Below are 12,286 nucleotides of genomic sequence, written 5' to 3' on the forward strand. Positions count from 1 at the left end.
TTCCGAATTACTGACATTATTCCTTAACGAGAAATGCCGAGTGTTCTCTCCCTTGATTGTCGATTACTTTAAAGCAATTCCCTCTGATTTCATTAGACAAAGGTGTGTAATCAATGATATTGCTTTGGGCAATTCCAAAAAACGTTAATAAAGATCCATAACCAAAACTTTTACAATGTGGGCCTTTGGTAATATACGTAGTTCCCTCTGACCTGTAACAGTACAGGTATCGTACTTGAGTTTTCCCCTTCAAATATCATATTTATTATATGATTCAACATTTCGGCTGTTTTATTTTCGAGTGAGTGAGCGACTAAAGTGTGGCCTTGCTACCGCAAGAGAGCTTGAATTTTAAATATATGGAAATATCTGGCTCTCTGGTAACTGGTTTTGTGGTAACTCGGTAGTGCTTCGTTACCACCTAAGCAGTTAGCTCTACTCTCGAGCCGGATATTTCAAACCGCGCCTAGACCAGTGAAATATTGTTACACTCCTTTTCTATAACGGCGATAGTTCTACAACTGTTTGCTTTATGTTTAATAAATAACAATTGAGCCTTGCCATGAGAAAACCAACATAGTGGCTTTGCGACCAGCATGGATCCGGACCAGCATGCGCATCCGCGCAGTCTGGTTAGGATCCATGCTGTTCGCTTTCAAAGCCTATTGCAATTAGAGAAACTGTAAGCGAACAACATGGAACCTGACCAGACTGTGTGGATGCGCAGGCTGGTCTGGACCCATGCTGGTCGCAAGCCCACTATGTTGGTTTTCTCATCTTATTTTGTGATTTGTCGCTTGTGACGTCAGCAAAATGAATTGTTGTTTATTCTAACACGACTTGATTCATTTTCCTATTCAACAAAGAGGGCTGAAAGTTTTTTTGTTATTTTACAACACTTCACTGTTATGACGTCACAGTTATTACGTCATAGCGCCAAACGGCATATTATTCCTTCGACAGTGATTTTATTCAACGATTTATCACTGGATGACATTATTTCTTAAATTACACACAGTTTTCATCCTTCTTTGTTTAATGGGAAAATGAAACGGATTGTGTTAGAATCCTCGTTATTGATAGTAGGCCTACAATCGATTTCCATTTGAATTTCAAGGTTTTGTCTTACCTTCTTATTCGTACTTGGCTATATAATCTAAATTGATTGTACATTAACATCTGCCGTTTTGCACACAGCTGCTTTAAGCTCGTCTGGATTGTCACATCATTTCTGTCAATCATAATTAAATTTATCATGGATCTGCTATTCAATGGCTGCGAATGAATAGGTGTGCTTTGGATCATTTATGTATGAGAATCTAACAGCTGTCCTTTTCAACTGTATGATGCATTGATGTATTTTTCTGGTTTGATAACTATCAATACGACAAATAGCTGTAGTCGTGCATGTAGAACAGTCCTTGAACTGTTTACTTCAATTTTCTCCTGTTTATAGATAGATATTTTCCCCACACATTGACATGTACTATAAGCAACAAAGACTTTCCCCTTCCCATCAGAAGCTTCAGCAATATATTTCACATTGTGAAATTCTGTGGGTTATAACTTAAAAAAAACCCCAAAAAACATTCTGTTGACATATTAAGTCACACTTTCCCCAGGACATTTCTTGATTTGAATTTTACGAACGTTGCATTTCAAAAAGCGTATCCCAAATCCATCGGCAGTGATTAGGCATGAGTTTTTTATGCATAGCTGTAAAGTACTGCTTAACTTGAAAACGATGGGAAGTTCCTAGTCACCTAAGCCTGCAATGAAGTTTTCGCGGAGTCATCTCCAGTTTTCCCAAATATTTTACACAAGATCATTTTTGTCAGATAAAATAACATTTATTTCTTTGATACAGAAAATGATCCTTTCATTACCGTTTTCAGACTGTGAATTTTGATGCAGTTAGCTACAAGTGTATTTAAAAACAGTGCGGAAACTTGAAGTCTGTATTATCAATTCGAATGCCTAGTAGAAACATTTGTTAATCTATGAGAAAGGATTTCAAAAAATGCTTGTGATATTGCATCTACAGTTATTTTAATTGAGCCAATGTTTGCAATTAATAGTTCATTTAGTTATCAAAACTCTAATACAAAACGTTAAAACGTAGAATCATATTTGATAATGTTAGATAAATGGCTGTGATTCAAAATATCACTATTGTACTATTCCATATGTTGCACAATTAACAGTTTATAAAAGAAAAACGTCTAACATTTTTAATCATTTCAAACTAAGCATGGTACTCTATGACAAACTAGAGTATGTCGATGATACTCGCATAAACATACTGACCCATGTATGTGACAATTTTAGTTGTAATATCTAAATTGAGTAATGATACACCTATCTGACCATACACTACGCCCTGGGTTTTGCTGATCGAAGAGTATCTTCAAGAACATACAAGGAACAAGAAAATTTATTTAACAAATGAACTCGTCCTTGGCAACATATCCCGGTGTCCATAAATGTTATTGAACACCTGATAAGTACAACATATAACATTAGCTTAACGCTATTTTCCGACAAACACATGTAAATAATGTCAACATAAGTAAAACAGCTGTAAGAAATTGCGTACGTGTTGAAGCACATTTAAAGCAACATAAAACATAGCTGACACTAAGAAAATAAGAAGAAATTACAATTTATTACATACATTATTAAAGCACCTTAAAACAACATAAAACATAGCTGACTCTAAATAAAAGAAAAAAATGACATACACGGTAAAGCACCTTAATACAATTTAAAACATAACTGACTCTAAGAAAATAAAAATACATTGGCATTACCAGCATACAATTGCTAATAACTAAGCTAAAACTACAAAAAGAGAGAAGAATGATTACAAACACAGAAATAAAGCAGGCAAAGCACAAAAAGAAACTAAAACAAAAACTAAGAAACACAGGGGAAGCAACTTCTGCAGAAACTATAAACACATGGCACATTAACATTTGGGACCAGTCCAGGGCAGAAACTATAAACACATGGCGCATTAACATCTTGGGCCAGTCCAGGTGCGGACAAGTCATCATTCTCACGCAGCCAATGATCCTAATATCATCTGGCAGACTGTTCAACACCCTGACAGCCTCCAATCTAAATAAATTTTAGTCATACCTGACCGTCTTCACAACTTTATAAGAATATAACATTTTTCAACATACACTTACATTACAACAGAGCTGAATACGAAAAAATGATCATCAAAACATTTTGGTCAGCAGAAAACAGCCTTGAAATACTCACATCTTGGAAACGACCATTGCATAACTGACTTCAAAATTGTACAGTACAGAATGTCAAAAACATCCCTTATTACAAACAGAAATAAAAAAATTAACCGCTTATGGAGGCTTGAAATTTAAACAGCTAAAAATAACACGTCGTACAGTAATACTACGTAGAATTATCTTTAATTTGAAATGTCTCTGAAAATATTGCAATAATATCAACGGTAGGCAAGAAAAATGATCTAACTTGACTGTCTGAGTAAAGCAGGTGCTTTCCCAACTTTCGGGACAGTTTGGAAAAAAAAAAAAACATCGCTAGCACTCGGCTTTCCATTCCACGCTGCCCCTCGGGTTTGCGAAAATCCTGTCTTACACAGGAAGTCCTTACTGTGTCTAACCCTGCATATTTCTTTGTTCTATAATATAAAAAAGTTAAATAAATTAACAGATGATGGCGTAAATTTCTAACATCCATAAAACCCAGAAACATTTCTATGTAAAACGCCGATAACATACAATTTTTATGCACTCACCAATAGTTAATTTTTCTACAAAATCGATAATAAACCGACAGTCACAGAAACAACTAAAATATAGGAAAAACATATAGATCACTTGTGTGACATTATCAACGAACAATTTATAAGTTAAAAGGTATTCATAAACGAAATGAGTGTCATGGCTTTAACTGCAGTTTGGCGTAGTCTAAATGACTATAATAAGACGTATCTATAGAAATGTCTTCGAGATACTCTTTCCATGTTCTTTCATACAGCAGCTCTTCTAAACAGTCAAGAGCTATAGGTTCAAAATCAAGGTAAAACTTATTAGCAAACAGTCCAACACTAGTGTACGCGCTGGGTAGATCCTCAACTCCAAGTACACACACTTGTCTTACGAATTTTCCATAGCAGGTTTTAACATGATCATGATAACCTTTAAACTGCCAGATGACGTAACGGAGGAAAAACGGCTTCAAACAGTATTCCTCTGGTTCTCCTAAAACGAATTATATATGTTCATATTGTTAACAAAACTAAAAATTATAATTTTTTAAAACATCTCAAAATGTTAGAAATTTATTTGATCTAATAACATTTAAGTAGAACAAATTCTCCGAAAACGTAGACCATTTTAAAACAATCCCTTTGATAGCGGGACAACTCGGAAAACATGTCGAAACTTAACCTACACAATGTTATATGCTGTATGTGTCTTAAACATTCAATTTATCACGTTTTAACACTTACCGAGAAAAGATCCGGGTATTCCCAACTGTGGATTATAATTTAATGAAGAGAAGAAAGACTCATCTGGAATCCTTGTTTCTTTTAACCACTCTATGAATTTAAGTGACACTGGGTCGTGAAGGCAGAATTCGACAAAATGCCTATTAGCAGCAACATGCATTGATCCTTTGACTAATGTAATGTTACCAGGTGGTGGCGCTTTAACCATAGACCAGCGTCTACGATAGTGTTCAAACGCTCTGAAGGATAGTGTGATATAACATGTTAGTCCCATGACAATTTTTAGATTTAGAGATTTTAGTAAAAAATGGTATGATAAAATAGGTATGCAACGATCTATGAATTAATCAATGAGTAATGTAGCCAGCATTGTCAATAGTTTCAATTGCAGTATTCTTTATTTTAAACGTGCATACTTATCTGCACTGAAACGAGACATTAAGACATGGACATGATATTGCGTTAGCAGAAAGAAACGCGCTTGATGTTTGTAAAGGCGAATACATTTTTATGAGACAAATATCAGGAAAAACCAAACAAAAAATTATTATTAAAATTGTTTATATTTGTTGCCCATATATTCATTCCTTTATAAAACTAAATTCATTGTCATTAAACAACTGAACTATAGCATGTGTGATATTTTATCGTCTAGTAATACAAAGCTCATTCCTTGACTTTAGACAGCCAGAGACGGCAAATGCCAATACACATACAGTAGTTACGTTTGAAGTTTGGAGTCGTGCGAAAACAATATTGATATATGGACAAGCCATGTAACGGCGGCAGCAAAACATGAGGTACAAATAAAATCAACCCGATTTGAAAATTGCGATCATTTTCCGTATTGAAAATTTCGATCATTTTCGGTATAACTACTGTGTATCGAACCAAGACTTTAACAAGTGACATATCTTAAAAAATTGACCTCAGATAATATTATTTTGAACATGACATAGTTCGACGCCGCCAGGAGGCGGTGTCGAGTATATGGGATACACTTTTATTTTGGACCCTGTAAAGATGGTAATGAATAGTTTCGGAATGATAAACTGAACACAGTGAATAGTTTGTAAAAGGACCCTCGATATTGCACGATAGATTTTAGTGAATAAACAAAAAAAATGGCAAAAAAGAAAACATAAGAGATGTATGTAATGCAATTTATTATGTGATATAAAACAATGTTATCTGTCTTTCCTCTCCTTATTTGTAGAGCAGAAAATATTTTTTTATTTACAATTTCGTCAAAATGTTGATCCGACTTATTGAAAAGGGAGGTTACTCTGTAAGTCAAGTTTTCTATTTCTGACCTTAGCATGACCTACTTACCTATTTAATTTTCTATAAATAGAACACACCGCAGATATACCATACTGCAACGCGTGCATTGCGGACAAGTGAGCGTTCATGCATTTTACAATAACCTTTCAGTAAACTTCGAAGAGAATATCAAAAAAATAAAAATACGGAAAATTACACTTTGCCTACATAAAATTCCTTGAAAAAACGTATTAAAAAATTAAATAAAGGAATCAATAAGCATATATATATGTTAACTTATTTTTAATCTTTTGTCTTATTTTCTTTATTGATTACAGTGCTGTAATGTCAGAATGCGCACATTTTTGCAGATTCATTTTACAATTGTATATTTATATAATTGTTATGGCTACCTTAACTTTGAAGCATAGAGTTTCTCAATTGTGACCACATGTACAACTGGTCAGAATATTTCTAAATATTTCATAAACTCATCTTGATTCTAACCTTTGACTTTTTTTTGCTTATGTGTCATATACTTATTGTTTACAGATATTCACTGTCAACTAAGGTGTGCAATAAAGGGCCATCATTTGGCTGAATTTGTCAGTGACAAGTTAATACTTCTTTAAAATGTGGTTTGATCGAAATATCAAAAGCCATGGGACCATAACTTATCAAAGCATCAGTGACTTTCAAATAGATTTCTTTGTTGAATTTATATTTTCATTAATTTTATATGACTAGTCAGTTGCTCTGGTCGTATTATATCTTGTTACTTGTTTCTTTTTCTTTTACTTTTATAGATAGTCTGTTTTTGTATCTGTCCATTCCTGCCCAACTTAAAAAAAAGATTTTCATTAAAACATTTTTTACACTTTGGCAGCGGATTATTATGCTTGCTAAATTTCTTGTAATATTAGATTTGAATCAAGTTTACCGTTGGCCAAAAAAATGAATTCTATGATATTCCAAAAGTATATAAGAAAGATTCATGACATTTGCTTTGTGAATAGGGGCAATATAGAGATTATTCATGTTATATCATTCTTTTCTTGGACAAAATATTTGGTTGTTTTGGCAACGGAAACTGTATAATCTGCATTCTGAAATCTATAATGTAGGTGACTAAGGACCACGAATCTTCATCAGTGAATAGAAAACACCCATTACATTATATGATAATAAAAATAATGGTTTCTGTGAACCACAACTTTGAAATAATTATCTTTCAACATTTCCTCATTTCCCAACAAACTGCATTTCTGTGAAACTTCATACACATACTCCTGTATATAAGAACTTTTCACATGTGCTGACCTTAGTTGGTGAAATAATTACTTTAATTTTGTATGTAATGGGACCACATACTCGCAATGTCAATGTCATTGCAGGTAGAGGATTTGTATTGCATGGTAATACTTTTCTATCATGCTTATTTTTTATGCTTTTAACATATATTGCATTATGTGCTAATGTTGATAATTTGTAACCAGTCAGACTAACCAAACTAATAATTAGGTGATTTCTCATATTGCAAAAAATGTACTTTAGACACAACACTTGGCGGCGTCTTTGATGCTTGCATCAATGAATTTCCTTGTTTTATATTGGAAAACATTCTGACAAAGATTTATGAGGCCCAAGTATATAATACAATAGTCTTTTATGGTTTGACCTCGCGACATAGCTATTTTCTAACCTCATAACCTAAATGATGCAATTCGAGTACATGAATAAAAATATCCATCATTGTAATGCGAAAATAATGGAACCAACCATGTAATGCATGATAATTGAAAAGGATCATATAATGCAGAATAAATGGAACCATCCGTGCAATGTGGAACAAGTGGAATCAGGATAAATGTAATTACCCATATTATACTGTAAAATGGAAACACACGTGTAATGCGGAAACATACAGGAATTATTATCTGTAAAACGGTAAACGGGAATGTAGTTTCTAATGCAGGGTCAACGGAGCCATACCGTGTAATGTGGGACAGATGATACCATCCGCTTAGTGCGGCATATATGTAGCCATATATTCAAAAAAGTTAAGATGCGTTGATTATGCAATCTGAATCAATAAAACATTGCAAAATCTTTTTAACTTTAATTGGCAATAGAAATAAAGTGCAGTCTTACTTTAAAGATCCGTAAACAACGTTTGCACCGTCTAAGACTTTTAGGATAGCAACTAGCTGGCGGTTAGTTTTCAATGGAAATTCTTGTCCGGTAAGGTTGATATAATATTTCCATTGTTTATAGGGCCCAAGTATTCTCATGCACAGCAGCTCTGCCTCTAAAAGTGAAAATTCTCCCCATGTTACATTGACTGGTTCTTTAACGATAAACACGTTGTTCAAACAATTTGCTATCTTCTGGAAGGTTTCCTTCTCAGCTGTTTTCATTTTGTTATCCAAATGTATGCAGTAAAAATTGTGCGGTCTGTATATTAAACGTAGGAGTCTTTCAACTTGTTCAATATCTCTGTAAACCAGAATTGAAAAGGCCATTGGGAATTCATATTCCATCTTAGAAAGTGGATGGTCAATATAGCCCCTGGAAGCACGAAATAAATGGCAGTTGTCTGTCATCTTTAAATAATAGTCCATACTTATATTTGATGATTTTATCATGAACTGCTTGGATTTTGTTATCTCTTTTTGATCTTTGTTGACTATTCTAGCGCAGCTTATACCAGCAGAATTTCTAATTGGTCTATAGTTTTCCATGAACACCTGATGACGGTATAGTACGTCCTCTCTCAACTCAAATATTGTCTTGTCTGTCAGATTGAATTTCGTTCTTGCTTCAATAGCAGAGCCGCTTACTAAGCTTTTGTTAGTTATTGAAACATAGTTTAAGTACAAGGCACATATTGTGGAAAAACATAGAGCTGTCAGCGTACGAAGCGAGTCCTTCATATGTTTTTTTTCGATTTCTGATACTAAGGAAATTCGATAAGCATTAAAATTAGGAAAATTTCAAGCAAGGAGTATGCTTCGTTTAACCCTAATGTTGGTAATAAGGCGATAGTGGGTAAGAGAAATTAAAAGTCAGCTACAATCCCATCGTCTTGAAGCGCATTACATGTTTCCTGACCGGCATCTTAATCATTTACCAGACGTAATACACGGATTTGGTCCTGTCTCCACCACACATATACAAAGAAAAATAATAAAGTGTAAGTGTTTAACGAACCAGCTCTGATTTTAATAATTGTCGAACTAGCGCTGAGAATTCTGTCGTAAGAACCGATATTCATTCCGATCTATTATTGAGACTGCAAACACTTTAAATGATACCGACCTTTGAAATGATAGTGTGACAGTGTGATGTTCCACCAGCCCTGAAATACTTAAGAACAAATTAATTGAAATTCCAAGGTTGAACAGGCAGTATGTTGTGAGCCAAAATTGTTCAGTAATTCTGAAATTTGTTAAATTCAAAAATCCATTTATTGACAGTAATGCCGAATTTCAGGCTGCTCTGAACTTGAAATTTGGTTTAAATGAAATTAAAGCAGTTGAGTGGTAGGACAGGAGGATGAGGATGGCAGTAAAACTGCTATAATAGAATGACAGGATTAAATATTGCCATAATAATATCCTTTAATTTTCATCCTAACATCCTACTATTCTACAAATGCCCTCTGTCTTTGTGATAAAAAGCAGATGACACACTACAAAAATCAATGCGATGGTAGGATGTAGTAAAATTAGAGTGGTAGATTAATAAAATAGCGACTTTAGAATGTCAATAGTAGGCAAGTAGAATGACTCTATTGCACCCTACCGTCACTATTTTACTGTACTACCAGCCCGCAAGCAGCCTTTCTGCCTGCCTACCTGCCTATCAAATTAAAGGTAGAACACAGACTAGATATAGCAAAGTACATATCGCAAGTTGCTAAGAAATAGTGACACCCGAAACTGAATTTAGTAATAGTGTTTTCAAATGCTCACAATACGTCGAAAATTTTTCTATATCATTTTTACTGACAAAATACAATAGTTTGGTCTTTTACGCGACAAATGTTTACTGCATATGCATTTCATAAGACCTACAAAACGGACACAAGGTATTTTCGCATTTGAATTGCTGTACGAAACGTGGGACTGGTTCGTGCCTGGAAACGCGGCTGTTTGTAGGGATAGTACTTTTCTAAGCTAAACATCTCTGACAAGGTGTTTTATTTGGATACGGTATTTACGTACTTCTCTAGACTTTTTAACTTCAACATATGCCCGCCCTGTTACCTCAACAGGGACTTCGCAAATCTGTATAACTGAAATACTGTTGACAAATGGCACTAAACCAAAGAACAAAATAAAACAAATTAGTTATATATTTTTTTATTTCACAAATTGATACAAGAATAATGTTAGAGAAATCATATTAGAATTTCATATGAATATAACTCATTGAACGCGTTACAGCACACATTCATTTGCTTTCTTTACCTTAAACCGAAATACTCTCAATGGTAAACACGAGCTATGCTTAAAATATTTTAAAGTAAACATGAAGCACTTACAATATATTTTTCTCGGAAATATCCATCAAAGCCATTTTCACAAACCCAGTAACAGTATATACGGAAACGACAAACTGTCACCGTTTAATCAATAATAAACTTTTCTAACAAAAGAAAACAAGACAAACAACAAACAACATTCCTAACATATTTTGTCCAGTTGTCCATACTTTCCAATATCTATTACATCAAGCAATTCGCATATCAGCGAAGCCCTTGTTCATCAATTTTCTATTCATGAGCGTATAATTATTCTTCAGTACCAAATCAGATATGTGTAATATTCTTAAAAGGCAACAGTATATTTTAGCACATATTTTCTTGAATTATTTCTTAAATAGAAGGTTCAAAATTTTGGGGAAGAGAGCAAAATCATAAAATGCTGAGGAAACATGATGTTTATTTGAAATTAAGGATTAATTTTTTGCATAAAGATAACAATCGCAACAAAACTGTAAATGGCATTTTTTTACTGAAACTACGGTTCAAGAACTATTATTTCCACTTCAGTTTGGCATTACTTGTACAAATATATATATAACTTGGACATTGCACATTAACTGAAGGCGTTATTGTCTAGATAATGTCAAAACACACATATCCGTAAAGCTACGCTCTCCAAGCTACCTAAAACGGTATTGGCAAAATAATTACAAGCATTATTTGGAAAATGTATGTTTTGCAAAAATCAGCCATTGTTTAATGTGCTTTTTCTAAATCATTTCTAAATCATTTACTGCTGCGACAACGTCATCAGGAAACAAATGTAGAAGTTTTATTTCTGGATATACCATTTTTTAAAAATATTTTTCACATTTAATTCGGAAAACTCCACCATATTGAATTAAGAAATAAATTAGAATTGTTTATAGTGATATAACTTGGATACTAGATGTATTTAGGTAGCAGATGCCGGTTTTTTCTACTACTTCGGACTTCCGAGCGATGTACCAAAGTCGTACGGCTTCTGATTTCTTACGAGATGCAGACCTGAAAATAAAAAGATACCTGTTTACATCTTACTTGAAAAAGAAATAAAATACATAGTAAACTTCATACAAAGCATAGATTTTTAAATCCACAAGCCACCTGAAAGATAATTTCACCCCGCGAAAATACATGACATTTCAGCCCAAATTAGTCATTTCTCAAAGTGGCCTTAAAGTGTTAGGGGAAATTATAGAGCCAAATTGCCACATGCATTCTGTACCCAGTTTCAAGTATTACTTGCAGACCTGGACAAAAATACCTGTCAACCGATTACTTTTTTCACTATTTTCAACTGTGTGAGGCTTATATGATATTTGACAGTTCACGAGAAGCTGAATGCTGAACGCATTTCAAGCAGTTATACGAAAATAATGCCATCAAGCTTACATTCGCATCTGCCAGAATTTCTGCAACATACCATTCTTACATTTGTTAATCAAAAACTCACATTAACAAATATTTCAAACATCAAAACAGCCTTCACTTCAAGGTTTTATCTCTAATGACAGATTTTGACCCTGGGCAATTCGAATCTGTGGCTGGAAACTACCAACTGCTACCTTAAGGACCAAGCCATGCATCTCCATGGACAGTTTGGCACCTGATTCTAAGAAAATGATCTATGACAAATAAAATCTTACCAGTATCTAAACAATGCTTTGTTCTTCTTGCAAATTGCACATGTCCAAACAATGTCTATAATATTGTGGATTTGGCCACATTTTACACACCCTCTGTCTTGCTGCATCTATTTTTCCGACATTAAAAAAGACTTACCTACTAATACATGATGGCCATACATGTTCTGTATTAGCATTGTGCACAGCCCTTCATACTTGAGGAACAGAATTAAAAGCAGCACAGCTTACCCAAGACTAACAGTACTTCAAGTCCGCAAGGTCACAAAAAGCCGCCCCTGGTTACAAGTACTTTTTCATATTACCTTACATACAATAAGTAAATATTACTTATCTGATATATAA

At 34.0% G+C, this 12,286-nt stretch overlaps 1 protein-coding gene across 3 annotated transcripts; it reads right to left on the reverse strand.

Moving 5' to 3' along the window:
- Positions 1-1,890: 1,890 nt before the first annotated feature.
- LOC123564465 (beta-1,3-galactosyl-O-glycosyl-glycoprotein beta-1,6-N-acetylglucosaminyltransferase-like) lies at positions 1,891-11,226 on the reverse strand. 3 transcript variants are annotated; one of them, XM_053537086.1, is made up of 4 exons: positions 10,314-11,226; positions 7,919-8,921; positions 4,505-4,743; positions 1,891-4,253 (listed from the first exon to the last, which is right to left on the reverse strand). In XM_053537086.1, exons 2-4 carry the CDS (start codon positions 8,698-8,700, stop codon positions 3,931-3,933), a joined length of 1,344 nt encoding a protein of 447 aa, XP_053393061.1. In that variant the 5' UTR covers positions 8,701-8,921; positions 10,314-11,226; the 3' UTR covers positions 1,891-3,930. The 3 variants fall into 3 exon arrangements, with proteins under 3 accessions (XP_053393061.1, XP_053393060.1, XP_045214017.2); XM_053537085.1 differs by having other exon boundaries at positions 7,919-9,125; XM_045358082.2 differs by having other exon boundaries at positions 7,919-9,133.
- Positions 11,227-12,286: the final 1,060 nt, after the last annotated feature.

Source organism: Mercenaria mercenaria, chromosome 2 (assembly GCF_021730395.1).
Source record: "Mercenaria mercenaria strain notata chromosome 2, MADL_Memer_1, whole genome shotgun sequence".
Classification (NCBI taxonomy): domain Eukaryota; kingdom Metazoa; phylum Mollusca; class Bivalvia; order Venerida; family Veneridae; genus Mercenaria; species Mercenaria mercenaria.